Source organism: Sus scrofa, chromosome 2 (assembly GCF_000003025.6).
Source record: "Sus scrofa isolate TJ Tabasco breed Duroc chromosome 2, Sscrofa11.1, whole genome shotgun sequence".
NCBI lineage: Eukaryota > Metazoa > Chordata > Mammalia > Artiodactyla > Suidae > Sus > Sus scrofa.
In genome coordinates, this window is record NC_010444.4 from 9,576,296 (window position 1) to 9,601,045 (window position 24,750).

At 58.7% G+C, this 24,750-nt stretch overlaps 1 protein-coding gene across 2 annotated transcripts; it reads left to right on the forward strand.

The window, feature by feature from the left end:
• Window positions 1,039–23,693, forward strand: RAB3IL1 (RAB3A interacting protein like 1). Of its 2 annotated transcripts, none has more exons than XM_021082922.1 (11): window positions 1,039–1,264; window positions 15,330–15,564; window positions 16,336–16,431; window positions 16,529–16,606; window positions 17,268–17,486; window positions 18,608–18,736; window positions 18,868–18,980; window positions 19,257–19,280; window positions 20,312–20,411; window positions 21,905–21,971; window positions 22,624–23,693. In XM_021082922.1, exons 1-11 carry the CDS (start codon window positions 1,113–1,115, stop codon window positions 22,704–22,706), a joined length of 1,296 nt encoding a protein of 431 aa, XP_020938581.1. In that variant the 5' UTR covers window positions 1,039–1,112; the 3' UTR covers window positions 22,707–23,693. The 2 variants fall into 2 exon arrangements, with proteins under 2 accessions (XP_020938581.1, XP_020938582.1); XM_021082923.1 differs by lacking the exon at window positions 1,039–1,264 and adding an exon at window positions 3,756–3,984.

Sequence of the window (24,750 nt, forward strand, 5' to 3'; positions counted from 1 at the left end):
GCATTCAAACCACCCCTTGGGTGCATTGTGTTGAGGCCCGCGGGCCAGGCACCGACGATGGGGTGATGAGTGGGGGCCAGCCCTGGCCCACAGGTCACTCAGGTCTGATGGTGCCATGGGGACTGTCATTGTCGTGACAGTGACCTTCATGACCCAAGATGGACCACGTGTCTGTCGCCAGCCCAGTGCCTGCAGAGGAAGAAGCGGTCCATGGGGGAGGGCTTCCTGGAGGAGGTGGCATGAATGTTCTCAGAGGGAGGTGGAGGCTGCAGAGAGGGGGCAGTGTGAGGAAAGAGAAAGGGGAGGGATGGAGGGCATGTCTGGGCATCAGCAGCTGGCCTGATGTGCCTTAGAGGGTGAGATTCCATTTTACAGTTGGGAAAACGGAGGCCCAGAGAGGTTAACATGCCCAAAGGGTCACGGTTTGGGAGTGGGGTCAGATCCAGCCTGTCTAACTCCAGGTCCGTGGAGTCTGCTACACCAGCTGGTCTCTCTCTCTCTCTCTTTTTTTTTCCCCCTGAGGCCTCACCTGCTGCATGCAGAAGTTCCCAGGCCAGGGGTCAAACCTGCCCCTTAGCAATGACAATTCCAAATCCTTAACCTACTGAGCCACCAGGAAACTCCTGACTGGTCTCTTTTTGTTGGTGGTTAAAAGCCTTAAGGGGATATTGAGGCCAAGGACCACAGGGAGGCCCTGCCCGAGGCCACATAGTCAGCCAGTGACAGGGGCCAGGGCTGGACAGGCTTTTTCCAGCCGGCTGACCTGGGCCGGAGGGGACAGGCAGCCCCGTCCATGGGCCTGGTAAAAGCTGGGGGCCTTGGGCAAGCGGAGGACGTGTCTCACTTCCCCTCGTGGTGTCTATCTCACCTTCCCTGGCTCAGAGCCCAGGAAGGAGGGCCTCAGCATCTCTGCTGCCCGCTGAGCCACTGGAGTTAATAATTACTTGGTTGAAGGAGATAGAGGCCTGTCTGGGAGGCGCCTCCCTCCCAGGCCGCTGCTCCTCAGAGATAGCAAAGGTTAGTGCGAGTCTCAGCCAGGGGGTGGAGAGAAGGCTCCTGCCACTTCCCCGCCTGGCTGTCTCCAGAGGGACCCTCGGTCCGGCCCTCCAGCCATGGACCCGGCTAAGGAGTATGCCGAGTGCCCTGCCCGAGGAAAGTGCCCTGTGTTCTTGGCAATGAGCTCAGGGACTGTCCGCTACGCTCCATCAGGTCTGGGCCCTGCACTTGAGGGGAACTTGGGAGAGCAGCTCTGGGACACAGACAGGTGAGCTAGGGACCTGGGAAACAGGGTGGCACTGGGAGCCTTGCCAACTCTGCAGGGGCACTGGGGGAAGGGTGAGAAGCCGGGCTCCAGAGAGGACTGGCTAGGAGGGGTGTCACGAGCCTCCTCCAAGGCCAGCACCAGGAGTGGCCCTGGCTGTCCTGCCCAACTTAGAGGCATGTAGCATCTGAGGCTCAGAGAGGGCAAGACACTCATCCCGGGTCACACAGGGAACTGAAGTTCAGAATCAGGAGTCATCCAAGCAGGCAGTCTCCTGGATGGGTCTGTGGCCCAGGCTGCCAGGCTGGGTATAGGAGCTGCAGGGTGCGGGGGTGGGGGTGGGGTTGGGGAGAAGAGTGGTTGGTTGGGAGGCAGAGGGCACACATTTTATTTTTCCCTCCCCATCTGGAGGCCAGGCACCTTGTAGTCTCCCCTTATTGCCTGACAGTACGCAGCTCCTGTTTCCGGAGAGCCCTCTGGTTTCTGGGCTGTCTGATGTTTCAGAAAACAGGTGTGAGGAGTCTCAGCTTCAGCATCCTTGGCTGGGCGACATTGGGCAGATTCCTTAACCTCTCGGGAGCCCATCCTTTTCATCTCAGAAACAGAGCTCACGGGGCTATGAGACGAGCTAGTGAGGCCTTGGGAGTCCACAGGAAGCAGATGCTGAGATCATGGGGTATTTCAGGCTAGTCACTGGGGTGGTGACAGTGACCCCACACTTGTCCTTCGAAGCCTTGCTCAAGGGCCTCCCCAGGCCACCAGCCCTCCAGGGCTGACACTCCCTCCACTCCTTATCTCTCACCAGTCGGGGTTACCACGACTTGGACCAGGTCTTATCACCTGCCTGGGCTTGTGAAGACTTGGAGGGTAAGCGTCCTGTCCCGAGCTGCTTTTGTGTCATCCGTTCCACAGTCCCCTAAATAGTGAGCAAGGTCCAGGAAGACCACAGTTGCTCAAGACTTATTTGGTGACAGATTCGTCAACAAACGTGTAATGACAGCTTCTCTGGGCCAGACCCTGGGCAGGACTGCGGTGGGTGGAGAAACTCAGCTCCAAGGAAGAGCTGGTCCCTGCCCTTGGGAAACCACAGTTGTGGAAATGATTGCCCTGCAGAGTGAAAGGGCATGGGAGGTTTGGAGGTCTGGGCAGAATGAACAGGCCCTCATGGAGGGCTGCCCAGGTTGTTCACTGCACAAGGCGCCAGCCAAGGCAGCATGCATGTGAGCAAGGCATCAAATCTGGCTTGCCCTCCACTCACCAAGCCCCGTGGCTTAGCGTGAGCCGTGCCCACCTAGAAAAGGAGCACTGGTCTCTATTTTGAACAGTCCCCATTCACATAGCAGTGTGTGCCCTGGGCAAGCAGTGGCCCTGGAAGTTGAGGTCCTTGAGTAAGTCCCCCAGCCACATCTCCCCACCATGCTGGAGCCCCAGGAGGACAGAGCCTCTGTCTATGCAGTTTCCTTTGGCTCGCCAGCCTATAGGGCCCCCAGATTGTGCGCTCAGAAGGGGTAGCTGAATGCATGCCTGAATGAAATATGTGCGCTGAAACGAAGACCCCAACCTCAAGCCTGAGTCTGAGGGTAGGTAGTGCCCTGAGTTCTAGCAGCATCTGGAAGGGAAGGAAGTACCTCCTCCCAGCCTCCCAGGCTTCCTCTGGACCTGGACGGTGGAAGCCCTGGTCCCTGGCAGGAGAGAAGTGGGATTATGCTCTCACTGGAGCATTCCCAGGTTGAAACGGACCCTAATGATCAGGGCTCAGGATAGGTGACAGAGGGACAGAACGGCTGAAGGACACAGAAGACCATTCAGGGAGTGATTTGGTAGAAGTTGTGGGACTTGACAGGGCTGTGTGTGTGTGTGTGTGTGTGTGTGTGTGTGTGTTGGGGCAGGAGAGTGCATGTCCCAAATCAGGGATGCGGGGTGTCTGCTCAGAGCAAGAGGGGAGGCCCTGATTTGGCGGGGTACGGTGGGGAAGGAAGGCTGGGGTTGGAGACTTGGGCCAAAGGTGGAGCCTCTCTCAGGATAAGCTCCCAGGAGGAGAGAGAACACTTGTTTGGGGGTCAGCCCCCCTTCTCACGGGGAAGGATGTGGCGCAGAGACTGGCGCAGAGCAGGGAGCCCAGGGAAGGAGTGATGGCCAGAGGGCCGGGTCAGGGGGTGGTAGGGTGTCTGCCGGCCTTCAGTGACAGTCCGCGACGAATCAGGGAGCTGAGAGCCTGGAGCCATTGTGGGTTCTTGAGCAGGGGTGGCCCTGGGAGGGTGCTGCGCTGACCTGCGCTGGGCGGGCGGGTGCCTGGAAGGGAGCTGGAGCATCGGAGCGTCGCGCGGGTCGCGGCAGGATGGGGACCGGCTCCTCCCCCACGCGGGCCGCCGCACCGTCCCGGGCGGGCGGCCTGGAGCCGGCTGGGCCGGGAGCGCGCGCGAGCTCCGCGTCGGCCGCCGGAGGGGCGGGGCCGGGCACGTGTCCTCGGGCCACCCCTCGGCCACGTGACCCGCCGAGGGCAGGGTCGCTGCCGGACCCGGGACCGGGGCGCAAGCCAGGGCCGCACAGACCGGCAGGGAGCGGGCCGGACTGACAGGCGGCGGGGCAGCCCGGCGGGCCCGGGGCGGAGTCGGCTGCGGGCGGGGACGGCGAGGGGAGATCGCGGCGGCGGCGGCGGCGGTGGCGGCGGCAGCGCGGGGGACCGACGCCCGGGAGCCCCGAGGCGCCGGGATGTGGAGCGGGTAGGTCGGCGCCGGGTCTGCGGCTGCCTCCGGGGGTGGGACGTTGGCGGGGGGGGGGGGGGCGGGTTCCCTGCCGGGTGTGTACCCCCACCAGGAGGGCCTCTGCGCCCCCATCCCTGCCCGCGTTCTAGCGGGAAGACTGACGAACTGATTCGCACCTGGGGCTGGAAGGACACTCCGAGGGCTCGGGGGTCTCTCCGGGGGCAGCGAGTGTAAAAGGTGGACTGCAGACCGTCCGGAGGTGACAGCGCCAACTCCTCGCTCGTCCGGAGCCCAAGTGAGGTTGAGGGGGCGGGGAGAGGCATGCAAGCCAGAGTAAGTCTGGGATATTCATTCACTTAGAGGAGGGACCCCCCCCACACCCCCACCCCGAGACTGGGTGAACCCTTGAAGAGCAGTGCCTTTGGGGAAGTGGGGAGGGGCGCTGGGTTTCTGCCCGATTCGCTTGCAAGTTGGAGAACTTCGATTGAGGGCTCCTGGAGCCTGCTGGGTTCACAGATGTGGGGTGGGAGCTCCCCGCAGCCTGGAGGGGGGCCAGTCAGTGCAGACTCTGGGCCCTGGGCTAGTGGCTCCAGGACCCGTAGCTATTCATTCTCAGGGGGCCGTCCCAGTCCCTGGCGGACCAGGTGTGGGACCCTTCCCCTGTAATGTGCAGAAAAGCTATACGGTCTTCTGGAGTCGAGCAGGGTAAACCCTGGAAAAACCAGGTCCTGGAGATGTGGCCGGAGTGGGGGTGAATTGTATTCCTTTAAGAACTGGGCCAGATGGGTGGTCCCAGGACTGGGCTCCTCCCAGCCCCAGCTGGGGGAATGAGAGAAGCCCCAGTGGGGAGGCTGGCCCGCTGCAGTTCTGCAGCAGGCTGGATCCACTTTCCTTCTTGGCACCTAGCGAAGCTTGAGCTGAGACGCTAGGGGAGGGATGGGGGATCCACCCCACCCCATCAGGGGCTGCTTGCTGAGAGAATGGGCTCCCGGTAGGGGCGAGGTGTGAAGGGAGAGAGTTAAGCAGAGCTTGGATTCTCTTGGAATCACCGCCCTGGGGCAAGGGGAGTGAGTGTAGGGAGAAGGTGGTTGAAGTGGGTGCGTGACACCTGGGGAGGTTAGGGCCATCCTGCCTGGGGTTAACTGTGTCTGAGGAGCTTGCGCAGGAAGCTTGTGACTCCTGGTGTTGGGAGCACCCGGGCAAAACCCGGCCACCGAGTTGCTGTGTGATCTTGAGAGTACGGCCTCACTTCTCTGGGCCTCTAGGTAAAATGTGCCAGATTGCGTGGTGGGAGTGGTCCAGGCCAGAGCCGGACAGACAGGTCTGGGAGCTGCCGGTAGATAGATACGCACTTTATTTTTGTTTTTATTTTTTTGCTTTTTAGGGCCGCATCCGCGACATATGGAGGTTTCCAGGCTGGGGGTCTAATCGGAGCTACAGCTGCCACCCTACACCACAGCCACGCCAGATCCGAGCTGCGTCTGCGACCTATACCAGAGCTCACGGCAACACCGGATCCTTAACCCACTGAGCGAGGCCAGGGATTGAACCCGCAACTTCATGGTTCCTAGCGGGATTTGTTTTCGCTGCGCCACGACGGGAACTCCTAGATACTCGCTTTAAGGACAGGATCAGAGAGGTCCTTCTGGATGGACCCAGCTGCCAAGCCGACCCCCACTTGATCCTCACTGTGACTTCATTGGATCCTGCGGGGCTTCACTAGGTGCAGCGCACACAGTAGGTGCTCCATAAATGCAGATGGAAAGCACGAGGGGCAGCATGAGAAGCCGGACATCCGTGGAATGAGAGGCAGAGTGTGGGGGTTACCTTGAGCACTGCCTTTTCAGGGACCCCTCACTTGGCTGTTGGAGGCAGGGATTGAAGGATCAGGGGCCAAGCTGCCAGCACCCACTGGGGCCTGGTGTCCTAGGCGCATACCCAGACCCCAGCGGCATCTGGGAGGGACGCTGTTTGGGTCACACTTGCCCAGGTAACTGACAGCTGCTGTGACAGCTCTGGGCAAGTGCATACTTGGGATCCTGGCTCCTAGACCAGGAGGGGTGGGGGGTGGGGGTGACCCTGGCTAAGCCTTGGATGTCTCTGGGGCTTGCTTTCTTCATCTGGAAGACAACTGAGCGATGTCTCTTGGGTGCTTGCTCTGTTAATGGCCCAGGTCGTGGTGCCAGTTCACCTTCTTGGCCCTGGACCCAGGGCTGTTCCCTGGGGTGGGTGGCAGTGGCAGGACCCTGCAGTCGCTTGGGTGGACGCTCTTCCTTGGGACTCTTGAGTGTGGGCCCTGAAATCAGGACCTAGAGGGGGCTCCCCCCAAACCAGGCTGCTCTCCTCCCCATCTCCCACCGGGTCCCATGTTCCATAGTCTTGGGTGCCAAGCCAGCTCCAAGGTGATGGGGCAAGGACGGTGACTTGGGTACTTCTGCTGCTAACACAGTGCTGGGCACTCGAGACTTAGACAGCAAAGGCCAGAGTTTGGGTTCTTGGCTAGTTTTCTGCCACGAAGTGGCCACGTGACATTGGTGTAACCTCTCTGTCTCTCTGTCTCAGTTTTCTCTTCTGATGGATGGGACTGACCATACCTGTCTTCAGGGAGGGACAGGTTTGATGGATGGATTGTGGGGGAATGAGAGACCACCCTGACCTCCCAGGGATGGGGAGCTGTATCTTTGCTGCAGGCAGGATGCGGGGGAGCTCCAGGGCTTCCAGATGGGCTGTGTGATCTGGAGAAAGTCACCAACTGCTCTTGGGCCTTGGCTACCCCTAAGGGGCTTGGATCTGTGAGGTCTAAATCACAGTGAACTACAGGCTCTGAACCGGCGTCTGCAATCTGGCCTAGGAGATCCAGGATCAGAGAGCAGGGGAAAGGGGTGGTGCAACTTTCACTGTCACCTCCTCCGCTTGGAAGCCCTCCATGATTTAACTACCTTCCCCTCCACCTTGAAGGGCGGAGATAGCGCTCCTGCTGTTCCTTAAGCAGCACATCTCTCTGTGGGCTCAGATTCTCATGAGAGTCCAGCTTGACCTAGACTGTCCCGACATTGGCACAAGATTTGTGCCCAAAAGGGTAGAGGAGGGGGGAAGCAAAATGAATTATACTGTGAGGTCGGGGGCTCAATGATATTCCTGCTGAATCTGTGCAGATTGGGTGAGTCAGGACGGGTGGGGTGTCTGGCACGTGACATGTGCTCACTGGGTATGTGAGGGATGTTTGAGGTCTTGGGGTGTCCGAATCTTCCATTGTGGCTGAGCGGGTTAAGAACCCAGCTAGCATCCATGAGGGTGCGGGTTGGATCCTGGCCTCGCTCAGTGGGTGAAGAATCTGGCATTGCCCTGAGCTGTGGTGTAGGTCACAGACACAGCTCAGATCCCACGTTGCTGTGGCTGTGGTGTAGGCCGGCAGCTGCAGCTCCGATTCAACCACTAGCCTCGCCTGGGAACGTCCATAAGCTGCAAGTGCAGCCCTAAAAAGACAAAAAAAAAAAAAAAAAAATCTTCTAGGACTAAACAGGCAGACGTGAGGCATGTGAAGTGTGCCCTGCTCTGCCCCAGTAGAGGAGGGAGCCTGCTACCCCCTCAGCCCTTGTGCAGGCTCCCAGTGGACACATGGACACAGGGCTGGATTCTCTCATCAGAGCTGGGCTGGGCTGGCAGGCCTGGGGCTATGACAGGGAGAGGCTTGGGCCGGTCCACCTGCCTCAGGTGTTCTGACCTCGCTGCCTAGCATCCTCGAAGCTGCTCCTGCCCTCCTTCCCATCTTGTCCCACGTTCTACCAGGCACGGCTGCTGCCCTCCTGCGCACACCTGCTTCCCCCTTCCTGGAGTGGTCCAGGCCCTCCCTCTCCTACCCCTGGGGTCTCTGGCATTCTTCTCTTGCCATGTATGACACCATTGTCCCATTCTTCTGGAACCCTCCCCTCCACCCCTTCTGTTCAGGTCTCCAGGCTGGCTCTCTGTCCTTCCCCTCATCCAGGCCGCAGCTGCTCCCTTGGGGCTGGCGCCTCCTGCCTCAGCCACCACTTCCCAAATGCCTCAGCTTCCTGCCTTCCTGTCCCTGAAAGACCCCCCTCTCAGTTCCTCATTCCTGTCATGGGCACCACTGTTCTTACAGTCCTTGGGGTTTTTTTTTTGTTTTTTTGCTTTTTAGGGCCGCACACGCAGCATATGGAGGTTCCCAGGCTAGGGGTCGAATCGGAGCTGTAGCCGCCGGCCTACACCAGAGCCACAGCAACACCAGATCTGAGCCCCATCTGTGACCTACATCACAGCTCATGGCAACGCCAGATCCTTAAACCACTGAGCAAGGCCAGGGATCGAACCCGAAACTTCACGGTTCCTAGTCAGATTCGTTTCCACTGTGCCACAATGGGAACTCCTTTTTTTCTTTTCTTTTCTTTGCTTTTTTTTTTTTTTGCTTTTTTTTTTTTTTTTTGCTTTTTAGGGCCACACCCAAGGCATATGGAGGTTCCCTGGCTAGGGGTCAAATTGGAGCTACAGCTGCTGCCTTACACCACAGCTACAGCAATGCCAATCCTTAACCTACTGAGCGAGTCCAGGGATCGAACCTGCAACTTCACGGTTGCTAGTCGGATTTGTTTCCGCTGTGCCACAACGGGAACTTCTCTTGTGGCACAGTCCATGGTCCTCCCATAATCGCCCCCCCCCACATCTTTTGTCCCTCTGTGTTCCCTCTGCGTGCGTTCCCTCTGCATGTCCCCTCCTAGCCCAGAGCCTGCCTGGCTAGAATAGCCACCTTGTCTGGAACCCCACCACCCCCGCCACCACTTGGGCACTGTCTCAAACTTCCTCAAACCCCATCTGCATCCTGCTTCACTTCTCCGAAACCACCATTCATCCCCTCTCCTCCGGGCCTGACTTTTCTGGGTGACAGTTCACATGACACATTAGTGCCTGGCCTCTGGTTCAGTCCCCCCCCCCCACTTCCCCTGCTGTATGTTCCAGCCAGGTTGCCATCCCTCTCTGAGCCTCGGGTACCTCATACCGGGCTGGGAGATCAGTCCTTGGTGTCTCAGCAGATGAAAGACCCAGTGTTGTCATCGCTATGGCTGTCACTGCTATGGCACGGGTTTGATCCCTGGTTTTAGAACTTCCCTATGCTGCAGGCATGGCCAAAACCAAACCAAGCCAAACAAACAAAACTGGGCTGGGGGGGTTTCCAGTGTGGCTCAGCAGGTTAAGAACCTGACTAGTATCCATGAGGATGTGGGTTTGATCCCTGGCCTCACTCAGTGGGTTAAAGATCAGGCATTGCTGTGAGCTGTGGTGTTAGGCTGGCAGCTGCAGCTCCAATTCAGCCCCTAGCCTAGGAACTTCCATATGCTGTGGGTGGGGCCCTAAAAACAAAAACAAACAAAAACAAACAAACAAATCCTGGCAGAGGATCTCCCTGTCTGTCCATCGTGACATCCGTGGAGTTTGTGGAACAGTGGGCTGGCGGGGATGTGAGCAGAGCTTGGGAATCAATGATGTGTTGGTGGGTGTGGAGCCGAAGACGTGGCCATTCTCTGTAGGCCGAGCCTGGCTGGGCTTGCAGGTTGGTCGGGGAGCCAATATATGAAACCTTTCCTGGGACCCCCTTGGCCCCGGGACCAGAGTCACTTGGCCGTCAGCCTCAGTGTCCTCAGGGCTTGCTGGTCTGCCCAGGAAGCCCTGAGCAATGCTGAACTGGGCCCCTGTGCTGAGGCTATTCTGGAGCCAGGCTCTGGGTCGGGCGGGGTTCCTGCAGACTCGACCAGCTGCGGCAGTCCCGGAGCTTGGGCTTGGTGGCTCCAGGCTGAGGGTGAGGGTCCAGTGTGAGCCCCCAGCCCTCTCCTTTCCCTGGTTTTCAGTGTTGACTTGCTGAGTCCTCCCCTGCTTGCTTAGCGAACCCATTGTGCCTGTGCGCAGAGGGCAGGGGGGATCTTTAAGTCAAAGAGTGACCTGGGCTGTGGTGGGCTGGAGGGGAGGGGGTTTGAGGGCAGAAGGACCCCGTGGGAAGCGGGATGGGCCAGGGCTGGGAAGAGGTATATGGGACCCTACCTTGGCCCTGCTGGGGGTTACTGGGTGACTGGGGACCTTAGAATCCAGGGGTGGCCCTCATTTTGTCTTTTTTTTTTTTTTTTTTTTCTTTTTCTTTTTAGAGCTGCATTCGAGGCATCTGGAAGTTTCCAGGCCAGGGGTCAAATTGAAGCTATAGCTGCTGGTCTACACCACAGCTACAGCAATGTGGGATCCGAGCTGCGTCTGCGACCTACACCACAGCTCACGGCAACCGTGGATCCTTAACCCACTGAGCGAGGCCAGGGATCGAACCTGCATCCTCATGGATACAAGTCAAATTCGTTTCCACTGAGCCATGACGGAAGCTCCGGAAATAGCCTTTTTATTTTTTAATTTTTAAATTATTATTTATTTATTTTTTTGTCTTTTTGCCATTTCTTGGACCGCTCCCGCAGCATATGGGAGGTTCCCAGGCTAGGGGTCTAATCAGAGCTGTAGCCACCAGCCTACACCAGAGCCACAGCAACGTGGGATCCAAGCCGCATCTGCAACTTACACCACAGCTCATGGCAATGCCGGATCGTTAACCCACTGAGCAAGGGCAGGGATCGAACCCGCAACCTTATGGTTCCTAGTTGAATTTGTTAACCACTGCGCCACGACAGGAACTCCCCAGAAATAGTCTTTTTAAATCTGAGATTGAACCTGAATCCTCAGGGATTCTGTGTCAGGTTCTTAACCCACTGAGCCACAACGGGAACTCCCTCATTTGCCAGTTTTTGTGGATGGGGAGAAAAGCCCTGCTGGCCTTCCTAGGCAGGCCTGGGGAGCCAGGATTGCGGTTCCTGCCTCCCCCCACCTTGTGCATTTCCTGGGGAAGTGACCCAGCAAGGCCCTTCCTGTATGAACTGCCCTGGGCTCTAGGCAGTGGAGCTGGCTTCAGGATGGGGCATGTTGGCTGTTCCCATTGACCTCTGACCTTGCCTCTTTCCATCTCCTGCCCCTGGAGTTAAACCCCTTCCCAGTGGCTCCTACAGGTGTCCTGGACACCGAACTCTGTTTCTGCAGGGAACTGGGGATGGAAAGGTTTGCACAGGGGGCCGCGGACCTGGACTGGGTGGGGAGAGAGGCAGAGCTGAACGTGAGTGGTAACCCGTGCTTGCCAAGGGCTGAGTCCTCACCGCCACAGGCGTGCTGGTCTGGAAGCCTAACGTGTGGAAAAGAGCCGCTTTCGCCTTGGGTGGCCGAGGGCCCTGGGGACCCTCTTTCATCTGAACACTGAGTCACAGGAGCTGGCCTCTGGGGAGGGTCCGCAGATCCCAGCTTCCCGCCCTGTGCCTGGTGGAACCTCCTTTCTCTCTGGCGCCTGCTCCCCTGGTGACCACGGGGTGGTCCTGCTGTTTGCATGCTTTCTGCCCTGAGGATTTGCTCCTTGGGCTTTTCCACTGGCATCAGGGGGAGGGTATCGGAGACTGTCGGGCCACCCTGGACCACCGTTTCCTCTGGCTGCACAATAGGGCCCCATCGCCGCCGCAGCAGTGGGCTAAAGTGAGAGCCTGCTGGGGAAGTGATGGGGGGCTGTCTGGCCACACCCCCAGCCCTGCCCCTGGGACTGGCAGGAGAGTTAGCCTTTTGCTGTGGCCTTTCGCTGTGGCCGGCAGTCTTATGCCCCCCAATCCCCACCAGGCAACGCCCGGGTGGTCCCTGCTGTGGAGCTAGATGTCTGAGACCTGGGATACTGCCCTGTGCCCTGTGCTGTGCCTCTGAGTCTCCCCCTGCCTGCCCTTGGCCACCGTTCTTACTCATTCTATTGTAGTGGGTGGCGCCGAGGTGGGGTCCCCACCAAGCTTGAGTGACCGTGGACTCCCTCTCAACTGAGGAGGTGGGGCTGCCTTAAAAAAAGAGTTCCCTTCGTGGTTCAGTGGTAATGAACCCAACTAGTATCCAGGAGGACTTGGGTTGGGTCCCTCGCTCGGTGGGTTAAGGATCTGGTGTTGTCGTGGGCTGTGGTGTAGGTTGCAGATGAGGCTCAGATCTGGCGAGGCTGTGACTTGGTGTAGGCCGGCGGCTGCAGCTCCCATGCAACCCCTGGCCTGGGAACTTCCATTTGCCATGGGTGCAACCCTAAAAAAAAAAAAAAAAAAAAAAAAAAAAAATGGGGCTAGGCCTCTAGGCTCTCCCGTGGGCCCCCCATTTCAGTTGGAGGACACAGCCTGGGCAGGCACGGTGAGGGTGGCTGTGGATAGCCCCCTCTTTACCCTACTCCTTATCCAGCGACTTCTTGATTCTTTTTTTTTTGTCCTTTTTAGGGCCACACCCATAGCCTATGGAGGCTCCCAGGCTAGGGGTTGAATCGGAGCTGTAGCCTCTGGCCTACACCACAGCCACAGCAACGGTGAATCCTTAACCCACTGAGCAAGGCCAGGGATCAAACTCCCAACCTCATGGTTCCTAGTTGGATTCATTTCATTTCCACTGTGCCAGGACGGGAACTCCAACTCTTTGATTTTTAGGGCTTTACCCCCAGGTGCAGGTACAGAAGCAGGTTGAGAAAATTTTGGTGACCTTCCCAGGGGCCACATGTGGATCGCAGGTGGGAGCCTGGCATGGACCCGGCCCTGCCCACGTGGCTGTGCTCTCAGCCACAGCTCCTGCAGCCCTGGCCCTCCCTCTCTGGGTGGCAGTTTCTGGGCCTGGGCAGAGGCTGAGAAACCAGTTTGGGCTGGAATTGGGGCACATGTCCCTAGCACAGCCAAGGAGGAGCCTCCTGGGTGTCCCTGGGTCCAGCAGCCCTTGATCCCGAGGCAGATTCTACCTGGGGAGACTTGGGCCTGGGCTGAAGACCCGGCCACCACCAACTAGCTGTGTGACCCTGGGCAAGTCCCATCACCTCTCTGAGATTCCATCCCTCATCTGTAGGACGGGGACCATACCAAGGATGCTGTTGAGAGTTTGATTTTTGATTTTTGATTTTTTTGGCCTCGCCCAGCATGTGGACGTTCCTAGGTCGGGGATTGAACCTGTGCCACAGTAGCAACCTGAGCCACGTCCATGCTGGATCCTTAACCTACTGCGCCACAAGGGAACTCTTGTCGAGAGTTTGTTTTGTTTTGTTTGTTTGTCTTTTTTAGGGACAAACCTGCAGCCTATGAAAGTTACTTTGTTCGGGGGGTCTTGTTGGCGAGGGAGTCCCTGAGGCTTACGGGCCTGAGGCGATGGCATCCGGGGGACACACGGGTGTCCGTCCCATGTTATCTTATTTAAAATTCTGGGGGCTCCCATTGTAGCTCAGCGGTCACAAGCCCAACTAGGATCCATGAGGCCATGGGTTGGATCCCTGGCCTGGCTCAGTGGGTTAAGGATCTGGCACTGCCATGAGTTTTGGTGTAGGTCGCAGATGCGGTTCAGATCTGGCGTGGCTGTGGCTGTGATATGGGCTGGCAGCTGTGGCTCGATTCTACCCCTAGCCTGGGACCCTCCATATGTTGCAGGTGTGGCCCTTAAAAAAAAAGGAAAGAAAGGTCCCTGTCTGGTCTAAATGCTGTTGACAGAGTGACGGGTGTGTGCTCCCACTTTATTCATCAAAGCCCCAAAGCGAGGCAGGACCCAGCAGTCGGGCAGGGCCATGAGGCGGGTTGGCAGTGGGCCCATGGCTGGGGTCCCGGGTGCCTTTTGTCTTAACCAAAGGGGACCCTGAGGCTCAGGGGGCTGCTCAGTGACTGCCCCAGGGTCCAGAGCACAGGGAGGAGGGACAAGACAGCCCCCAGCCTTGTCGTACACATGTCCCCTCTGCAATCCTGAATTTCCTGACCCCTCTGGCCTCGTCTTTCCTCCCTCCTGTGCGGGCCCCTCTGAGCCCCCTCTGTTCCCCTGCCCCACAGCTCTCGGCAGCCCAGCCCCCCACCCTCAGCCCAGCCACTGCAGCTCAGAAGCTGCTGGCTCAGGAGCCGCCAACTTTTGCTGAGTGCGCAAGTCCAGAGGTGCTGTCTTGGCACAAACACCACTGCCCAGCCCTCTCCTTCCCTCCCTCTTCAGGGTCCTGGGGGCGGAGTGGGGGGTGGGGGGGTGGAGTCAGGCGGGGGTGGGGAGAGCCGAGGCTCGTGACCCCCACCCCACGCTCTATCTCTAGGGTCTTCAGCTTCAGGAAGAGGAGAGGCCTGAGACCCAAAGTGGATGTTTGAGGTCACAAGGCAGACCAGCGGAGAGCTGGGACCGCTCCGCCACTCAGTCCAGAGGGCAGGAAGTGGGGCGGCCTTTCCCAGGCCGCTTGCAGAATCTTCCTGCCTGCCCTGGTTGCCCTGGCCGCCCTGGCCAAGTCCTTCCTCTCTGGTCCACCCTGAATGGCATGAATTTGCATACAATTTGCATTAAGAAGCAACAAGGGGGAGTTCCCTTCATGGCGCGGTGGTTAACGAATCCGACTAGGAACCATGAGGTTGCAGGTTCGATCCCTGGCCTCACTCAGTGGGTTAAGGATCCAGCGTGGCCATGAGCTGTGGTGTAGGTTGCAGACCCGGCTGAGATCTGGTGTTGAAGTGAGCTGTGGTGTAGGCCGGCAGCTGTAGCTCTGATTAGACCCCTAACCTGGGAACCTCCATATGCTGCCAGTGCGGTCCTAAAAAGACAAACGACAAAAAAAAAAACAAGCTATGAGGTCCGCCAAGGTTCTCTGCACACCTCTGATCTGTGCAGTGACCCTTGAGATTGAGCCATGGATTATTTTAATTTTTTTGCTTTTCAGGGCCGCACCCGTGGCATAAGGAGGTTCCCAGGCTAGGGGTCAAATCGGAGCTGTTGCTGCCAGCCTACACCACAGCCACAGCCACACCAGATCTGCGACCTACACCATAGCTCAGGGCAATGCCGGGTCCTTAACCCACTAAGTGAGGCCAGGGATTGAACCCAGAACCTCATGGTTCCTAGTCGGATTTATTTCCACTGCATCACAATGGGAATTCCCTATTTTTTTTTTTTCCTTTTCTCGTTTTGTTTAGTTTTGTTTTTCTTTATTTTGTTCCGAGATGGAGCCTTTGGGATTGTCCCCATTTTAGAGACGGGGAAGCAGGCGCTCAGCCCTGATGCGTTTACAGTATCTTCTGGGCAAACACCTGCGGTGTGCTGAGCACCTACTGTGGTCCTGGAGGGTGGCTGATAAAGATGAACACGTCCTGTCTGTGCCCCCAGGAGACCCTGTGCTTGGTTGTTCTGCCCTGGGACAACCTCGGTGATAGCCCATTTTACAGATGGGGAGACTGAGGCCTGGAATGGCAGGTGCATTGCCCAGGGCTGGTCCCTGGGCTCAGCTCTCCAGGCCTCAGGACCCCACCCTGTATCTACTCTTTGCCTGGCAGCCAATCCCACCCGGACGAGGGCCACCGGCCGCCCCTTGAAGCTGTCCCGGTCCCCTGGAAGAGCCACAGGGAGTCCCCGGGAGGCCTGGCAGAGACCCCTGCAGGGGAGGAGGCCCAAGGCGAGGAGGGCCCTGCGGCCACCCAGCTGGACGTGTCGCGCCTGCGCAGCTCTTCCATGGAGATCCGCGAGAAGGGCTCAGAGTTCCTCAGAGAGGAGCTGCACAAAGCCCAGAAGGTGGGCATGGGGGATGGGGACAGGGGTCTGCCTGGGGAGCCGAGGGCTCTCACGCAAAGCCCAGAGATGTCACACACTTGTCAAGGCCATCTGCATGCCAGGCCTCTGCTGGGCATGAGGGCAGCACAAACAAAAGAGAGACAGTCCTTGTGCTTTTAAGTGACTTTTAGAAGTCTTGGAGTTTCCTGGTGGCTCGGCAGGTTAAGGATCCGGCATTGTCACTGCTGTGGCATAGGTTCGATCACTGGTCCAGGAACTTAACGGCATACTATGAGCAAGACCAGAAAACCCCAGAGTTCCCATCATGGCGCAGTGAAAACAATCTGATGAGGAACCGTGACGTTGCGGGTTCAATCCCTGGCCTTGCTTAGTGGGTTAAGGATCTGGTGTTGCTGCGGCTGTGGTGTAGGCGGCAGCTGCAGCTCCAATTAGACCTCTAGCCTGGGAACCTCCATATGCCATGTGGCCCTAAAAAGACAAAAGACAAAAAAAAAAAAAAAAAAAAAAAAACACCATAAAACCCCACAAAAAAAAAAACTTGACATTTCTGAAACCCGAGTTCTAACAGACTGACAGCTGGGGTTCAACCTCATGCTATGAGCCCAAGGAAAATGCACCCTAAAACTGTAGGGTTGCAGAGGAAGCAAGCTGGGCCCTGAGGCCCCCATAAGATGACCCAAGAACAGCACCTGCTCAGGTGGGCCTGGTTCCCCCAGCGCCAGGGCTGTGGGTCCCCAGGAGGCTGATGGGCCCCTCCCTTGGGCCCCCCAGGAGCTGAAGCTGAAGGATGAGGAGTGTGAGCGGCTGTCCAAGGTGCGGGAGCAGCTGGAGCAGGAGCTGGAGGAGCTGACGGCCAGCTTATTCGAGGTGCGGGGGCCGAGGGCAGGCTGGGAAACTTGGGGCTGCGGGGTGTCCGTGGTCTCCTCCCCCCTCCCCACTCACAAAGAGCCCACTCTTTGCCCAGGAAGCCCACAAGATGGTGCGAGAAGCCAACATGAAGCAGGCGGCTTCAGAGAAGCAGCTGAAGGAGGCGCGAGGCAAGGTGAGGCCCTGGCCAGCCCTGACCTCCAGTCCCAGTCCCGACCCCTCAAGCGCTGGCCTTCGCTACCCAAGGCCAGCGCTTGCATGGCCTGGAGTGCATGGGGGTGGGGGGCAGCGGATGGGCAGATCGAGGCCAGAAGCAAGGGGCAGAGGTATCTGAGATGACCTCGGGGGTGGGAGCCCAGCTCCTTAGAACTCCGGTTGTGTCTCTCCTGCACCATAGAGACCTTTTTGGGGACTTTCTGGGGCCAGGAGGATCCTGCGACCCTTGTAATTTCTTTTCCTCCTTGCCATACCCCCCTTTCCAGAGCAGAAGCCTCAGTCTGGCTGTGTGAGCCTGGGCAAGTTGCCTTACCTCTCGGAGCCCATCTGCCCATCTGCAAAACGGGCAGGCTGGGCTGTTCCTGGTTTCTGGGGGTCCCTCAGCCACTGGCTTCCCTGGGGCGCCCTGGCTTCCCGGGCGACCTCAGCCAGGCCATGGCTCGTCTCCGAGCCTCAGTTTCCCTCTCAGCAAAATGGGTATCTCAACCCCCCCACCTCAAAGGCTGTTCCAAGGGTAACAAGTGGGGTTAGGTGCAGGGCGGGCTGCCCTGAGCTGGCATTGGCAGCTGGTGGCAGCACCAGCCTTGGTCTAACCTTGATGGCTGTCTCGTCCCGGCCAGATCGACATGCTGCAGGCAGAGGTGACAGCCTTGAAGACACTGGTCATCACGTCCACACCAGCCTCTCCCAACCGCGAGCTCCACCCGCAGCTGCTCAGCTCCACCAAGGCTGGACCCCGCAAGGGTCACTTGCGCCATAAGAGCACCAGCAGCGCCCTCTGCCCCGCCGTGTGCCCGGCTGCAGGACACGCCCTCACCCCCGACAAGGAAGGCAAAGAGGTGAGGGACAGCGGGAACTATAAAAGGAGACAGTGCCACTGTCAGCCAGGCAGCAGTGCCCGCTGGGGACCCGGCTTGGCCCCCGCTGTGTGACCAGGAGCCTGTCCTACCCTCCCTGGGCCTCTGTGTCCTCTGGCTGTGACAAGCACTGAGCAGGTTCCTTGTCATATGAGATGCTTGGCCCTCAGGAGGGTCCATGGGGTACCTGGTCCAGGCAGGACAGTGGGCTGTGATGCCCTTGGCCATGGGTTCTTGAGCAAGAAAAGTCCCCTGTTGGCACATCAGTCTCCTCCTATGAGCGGGGCCTCCTGAGACATGGGTGCTGCACCCAGTGAACGCCCATGGGGGCTGTGATGGGATTCAGCTTCCTGGGTCTCTTCTGAGCTCTAAGCTTCCGACTGGGACACTAACGTCACCTTCCTCTGTCTGTCTCTGTGCACCTGTCTGTCTGTCTGCCCTGCCGGCCCAGCCCGGGCTGCCCCCACTTCTCTCCCTGCTCCTCTGCGTGGTCCCCAGCAAGGCGGTCCACCTCACCTACGAGCCGGCCTGGCAGCTCCCGCCTGGGGAGCTGCCCGTGGGCCCCACCTCTGCTACCTCTCTCTCCTTTTCCCGACAGGTAATGGCTCCAGAGAGGGGCCGCCCCCTCCGCCCCCTCCCAGCCTCTCGCTCTGCATGTGCCCAGTGGCGGCCACTGCGTCGCCTCCCAGAGTGGCCTGTGTGTGTTCCCTTCTGTGTGCCCGTCGCTGCGTGTACCTGTGGGTCCCTGCGTGCATCTGTGGGTCCCTCCAGTGTCACTCTTCAACTCCCTGTCCTCAAGGAGGCAGTGAGGGGGCTTCAGGAGGAGGCCCCGGGGCCCACGTCTGTCATCTCTAGAGCCAAGAAACTGAAAAACGCACCCAGAAGTGAAACTTTTTGAGTTCTAAATTCTTTGGTGTAAAGGGAAGAGAAAGTTCCTTTTTGGGACGTGACTCTCCCTGCATGGCCACAGGGGACAGGCCTGCTGGCCTGCTGGGGCCTGCCCCGCAGCCTCCCTGGCTCCCCACTCCTTGGGCTCTCTGCCTGTCTCTGCCGTGCTGGCCCCCAGCACCCTGACCTCTCCGCCCGGCTCACCCTCTCCCCAGGTGGATGCCACCCTGTTTGCAGAGTTCCAGGCTTGGAGGGAATCACCCACCCTGGACAAGACCTGCCCGTTCCTGGAACGGGTGTACCGGGAGGACGTGGGCCCCTGCTTGGACTTCACCATGCAGGAGGTGAGGAGGGCAGAGGGCGGCCAGAAGGTCGGAGGGGATGGGGGAGGCAAGGAGGGGGGGTCCCAGCCCCTCAGCCCCTCAGCCGGAGGCCAGCCCCTCACCGCCCCACCCGCCGCCCTGCTCTGCCGCAGCTCTCGGCCCTGGTCCGGGCTGCTGTGGAGGACAACACGCTCACCATCGAGCCCGTGGCTTCGCAGACACTGCCCGCGGTGAAGGTGGCCGCCGTCGAGTGTGGCCGAGCCAAGTAAGCTTAGCGCCCTGCACCCTTCCTGCCCCCTGGGAAAGCCTTGGGTTCCGCCAAGGGGTGGCCAGGGAGCAATGAACCTCAGGCCTGCCTGCTGGGTCCTGGAATGGGACCCGAGGGTGGGAGAGGCCCTTGACCAGAGAGGGACAGTGGCTGCCCCCATGCAGGGCAAGGAGGCATCCTGGGCAGAAACTGCTGCCTTTAGTCGTGCAGCAGGGGTCTCCCTGCTCCTGGCTGGCCTGACTTACATCCTTCTCCCACTCCTCTCTCCCACAGTGGGTTCCGGGCCCCGATTGACACGTAAGTGATGTCAGTTATTGGTTCCACCTCTGGCGCTGGCATCTTGTCCTCTTTCTGCTTCTGCTGCTGGCACTGAGCAAGGCTAGAGGCAGAGCAAACCTGCCTGCATGGAGCAAGGGTAGGGACTAGGGCTTGTGGCCCCATGGAGGGAGCCTTGTCACAAGGGGACATTTGAGCCGGGTTTTGAAGGACGAGTAGAAGTTTGCCAAGCAGGGAAGGGCCTTTCAGGCAGAGGCAAATGAATGAGTGAAAGTATGACAAGCAGTCTTAATGGAAACACTGCTGGATGGGTGAGCAGAGCGGTGGTGTGGGTGGGCACAGAGTTGGGGCTCAGGCCACAGAGGGTTTTGGAGCCAGTGTGTGTAAAGGGCCTCAAATGCGGTTTGGGCTTTAACCCACTAGGGTGGCACTTCGAAAATCATTGATAAATAAATATTCCCTGAAAAGAGGGTCCCCTGGTCGAATCAAGGAGTCACAGTGAACCTAGAGGCAGCAAAGGCTCTGATAAGTCCTGCAGCCAAGGAGCCCTATTTAACCTAATTTTATTTGGGAATCTCCGTAACTATTTCCTAGGCAGTAGGAAAGCAGCATGGAAAGATAATGGGCTAGATGTGAGTTTTTGGAGGAGCCCTTGGCTATAATATGGAGAAGAAGGGTAGAGACTCCTGCTTAGATGGGGGAAGGGGGGACCTGGTCTGAGAGGGTCCATTTTTAGGGGCTATAGAGGGTGGAGCTTTGGTACACCTGGCATGGGGTTGGCCAAGCTCCTATCCAACGTGAGTGAAGTGAAAGGTTTAGAATGGGATCCAGCTTGGCTTAAAGGCCTCTCCCAGGGACTTCTGGGACTTCCTCCTCCTTGGTCTGGCTCCAGGCTTTTGGGGAAGCTGGGACCAGGGGAGAGGATGCCAGCCCCCACGGTGAGGTCTTTTTGCCCCCCCACCCCAGCCTCCTTCTGGCTGCTGCATCTTCCCTGCATGAGCCGGGTGGGCGAGCCCCAGCCAGCCCCTACAGCCCCCTCTGCTTTCCCCTAGTACATGTGCCCTGAGTGGGCTGGTCTGTGCCTGTCGCCACCGAATCCGGCTTGGGGACTCCGAGAGCCACTACTACATCTCGCCATCCTCCCGGGCCAGGGTGAGTCATCCAGTAGCAGTGTTACCGGGTTCCTAGGGCTGCTGGCCTGGGACTCTGGGCCCCAGGCCTGAGAGCACAGCCTCGATCTATAGAGAGACAGGCCCAGAGAGGGGCAGAGAGTGACTTGGGCCACAGCCCAGCCAGGTGTATTCATCTGATCACTATTGAGGTATAACAAATTATCATAACCTTAGTGGCACCCTTTATCTCCCGTCTCCCTGGGTCGGGAGTCTTGGCATAACTCAGATGGGTCCTCTGCTCAGGGTCTCCCGGGCTGCTGTCAGGGTGTCAGGGGCTGCATCCTTTCTGGAGATCAGAGTCTGCCTCGGAGCTCACCTGCCTGTTGGCAGAAGTTGGTTCCTTGCGGTTGAAGGACTGAGGTAGCCACTTTCTTGCTTGTTGAAAAGTAATCACGGGAGTGACAGCCATCACCTCTGTCATTTGATGTAACCTAATCAAGGGAGTGACACTAGTGTTCAGGTGAACCCCAACCTGAGGCAAGAGGGGTTCTATACCCCAGAGGCCAGTCAGTCGTTGGCTGAGGTCTGCAGGGGGAGGGGGTGCAGGGGGGCACCTATGAGCCATTAGCTGCCAACACTCTGCCATGGGGAGATGGGGCCCCAGCCTGGGGAAGAGGCTTGGGCAGAGCACCAAAGCACTGGTATCCTCAGTGCCCTGCAAAGGACCTGGCGCAGAGCAGGCCTCAGGCCAGGCTGGGGACTTCAGGCATGAGGGTTCAGGACAGCCAGAAGAGTAGCTTCTGATCCCCTCATCTTTCCTGGCATTACAAGTGACACCTGATGAGTCCTGGCTGGCCCGGCCTCCAGCATCCAGAGCAAGCCGCCCTTTGGGGGAGTGTGGATTCCAGGCACTCTGCCGGGTTTCACTTTCCAGCTCCGCTGCTTATTAGCTCCATGACCTCCTGCAGTTGTCAGGTCGTTCTTGGAGCCTCTGTTCTCCCCACGTGTAGAATGGGAATGATTAGGCATGTCTGCCTCATCTGATACATGTACTTAATTATCATATGCTTAGTTAGTTAGCACTACCTTTTCATTTTTTTTCTTAGGGCCACCCCCGTGGCATATGGAGGGTCCCAGGCTAGGGGTCGAATCGGAGCTACAGCTGCTGGCTTACACCACAGCCACAGCAACGCCGGATCCTTAACCCACTGTGCGAGGCCAGGGATGAACCCACAACCTCATGGTTCCTAGTTAGATTCGTTTCCATTGCGCCACGATGGGAACTCCTAGCTTTTTTTTTTTTTTTTTTTTTAATGTCACCTGGGGGTAAGGAAAGGATTTTGTAATTGATGCTTCAATTATGGTGTTTAATTAGGAGTAGTAATATTGCTGCTATTAATATAACTTTAGAGCCCAGCGTTATCTGACTTAGATGGGACGCGGGGCTTCCTGGGCTGCTCTCCCATCTGCCCTGACCTCTTTTTGGGCGGGGAGTGGAGAGCCGAGGTCACGCTCTGCCTTCTCTGTCCGCAGATCACAGCCGTGTGCAACTTCTTCACCTACATCCGCTACATTCAGCAAGGCCTGGTGCGCCAGGACGGTGAGCGCCCCCTGGTGGCCATCGGGGGTGGCGCGCGGGGGGGCGGGGCGGGGCGGGGCCAACCCCCGGGCTTGGCCGCCCACACCTGGACCCAGTTACTTTTTCCTGCTCAGAAACCTCAGCCTGGGGGCCCGTGGAGCCAGCGTTCTTGTTTCTGGCATTCAAGACCTGACCTGACGGGGCCTATCCTGTAAATCTCCCCCCCCTCTCAGAGTGGCCTCCAGGTGGCCTCTGTCCACCCATTGTCCTTCTGTCCCCATTATGCCAGGCCATGGAATGGGCTCTGAGGGCCCTGGACTGACTGCTGTGCCCTGCCCTCTCTGCTCAGGGTCACTGGAGAGCCCAGGGAGATGGGGTGGGAGAGGATTTGCAGCCTGTCAAGTGTGTGGCACTGTGTACATGCATGTCCGTGACAGGCTGTGGAGGTGACTGTCACCTCCGACCCTTCCAGGTGTTCAGCCCTCAGCAGTTTGCAAGGCCTCAGTGGAACCTCAAAGAGGTCCAGCCACTCGCTGAGGTCATCTGTCCTGGGGGACTGGGGAGCCCTAGGGTGCCCAGTTAGCTGCCCTACCCAAAGCTGGGGGAGGGGCCAGGCCATCTGCTTGAAGTGACCCTGAGTGGTCACCGAGCTGTCCACCCTCTCTGCCTGCAGCGGAGCCCATGTTCTGGGAGATCACGAGGCTGCGGAAGGAGATGTCGCTGGCCAAGCTCGGTTTCTTCCCCCAGGAGGCCTAGGGCCCGGCCCAGGCCTGGAGGGGGGCTCTGAGCTGAAGCCAATGCCCGCGCCAGGACAGACAAACAGATGGGGTCCTGGAGCCGGCCCTGAGCCAGAAGCTGAACAGAGGGACAAATGGCCAGGCCTTGGAGGCAGACCTGAGCCGGCACCAAACGTCCAGCCCAGGACAAGACCTCGAAAGGTGACCTTCTCTCTTCCCTCGTGGCACTACCAGCCACCAGGAGACTTTTAAGAAAGCACCAAAGACCAAAGGGCTTGGAGCCGTGCAAAGAGGCTCAGCCCTTGGAAGGGGACCCTTAGGGCAGTCAGCACCCCCTTGCCGGTCCCTGGAGCGGCTGCCTGCCGGTGCCTCATTGGCTGGATCTCCAGGGTACCCCCTCCACCCCGCCCCCCGGCCAGTTTCCAAGCCCTGGGTACCAGCTCCCCCTGGTGGCCATACTTCAGCCCATTCCCAGGTGGCTTTTCCATCTGAAAGACCCAGAGAGCGTGTGGCTGTCCCAGGTGCCCATGGGGCAGCAGAGCCAGGAGAGGCTGGCATGGCCTCCCCGGTGTTTTCCATTCCATCCTGTATGTGCCTGAGAAAGGCCCCCGAACGTTCTTAAGATGTATCAGGGTCCCAGCCCTCTCTCTTGACCTCCTCCGCCCCACCAGCTGAGCCTTATGCTGCAGGGAGCCCTGCCCCCACCACCGCTGGAAGGATCAGGGGCACTTTTCTCCCAGAGTAAAACCCAGACGGGCCTCGGGATGCCCAGGCCTGTTTGCAGCTGTAGACAGCCATTCAGACAACCGGGGGCCGAGCTCCCCCAGCCCTGCACGCAGGACTGGGGCGTGGCGGGCAGGACCTGGGCCCCTCCGCACCCCTCAGTCTGCTCGGGACCCGGGTCCAACCTGGACACATCCCTCACCACGGCCGATTTCCTCCTCTGAATGGAATGTAACACGATCTCTATTTAATAAAGGACGGCTTTGTTGGTAGAGGCTGGGCAGCCACGCGACGCCTTCACTCCTGCGCCCTGGGGCTCCAGCCAAGGCTTGGGCATCTGAAGGAATGAAACGAAATCCTTTCCTTGCTCGCCCTCGTGCTTGGGATTAAACCCAAATCCTGGAGGGATTGCGGTAGGGAGCACCACTCAAGTCCTCCCCAGTTTTCCGCGGGGCTGTAGGTTATTGGGCCGGGGGCGGGGGGTGGGGGTGGCGGGAGCCAGCTTCCTCTCCTTGTGCAGCATGGCCTGCTGTCAGGAGGATGGGGGCTCTGCTGCTGCATCATGGGGGACCTTGGTCAGATCCCCTTCTGGTCTCTCTGCCCAGTCTCATGGGAGCCCGGAGTCAGGCATCAAGGCTGCCTGGCGCATGTGGGAACGAAGGCAGGATTGATTGGTGACATCTGCCAGCAGCACAGGCAGGGTCTGTGGTAGCTCCGGTTTTCGCCACCCTGGTCAAGGGACAGTAGTCACAGGTGGAAGACGGTAGGGGTGGCCCGGGCCTCTGAGGACCCAGAGTGAGCCTTGGGGGGTGTTTGGTGAGACCCGATCGATCCCCTCTCCACATGTAGGGGTGCGGGCTCAGGCCGGTGGGTGTCTTTCCTTGCGGTGGGTGGAATGTAGCAGCTTCTAGGTCAGTATTTACTGGGGGTGGCGATACCTCGAGGCGATATTTACCGGAGGTCTTGGGGCCACTCAGAAGGTAGTAGGTCAGGCAGGTGGTGGGCTGGCCAGGACTGTGTCAGGGTCCCCCCCCCCCATCGACCTCTCCAGCCTTTTCCTTCTTGCTCTCCCGCATCCCAGATTCTCCTTTCCACCCCTCTCTGCACTCCACCTGTGATCTGAATCCCCACTGTCTCCCCAGCTCTTTGGGTGTTCACTGGTTAGGCTTCCTGTTCATTCATTCATTCATTTATACTGCAAACAGTGGGCAGCTCACTGCTCCTGGTGCTGGGGGTACCTTGCTTGAGCTGAGAATCTTGGGGAGACTGGCAATAAAAATGCACAGGTAACATATTCAGGGTGTCAGATGGAGAAAGTAAAGCAAAGGAGGCGATGGACG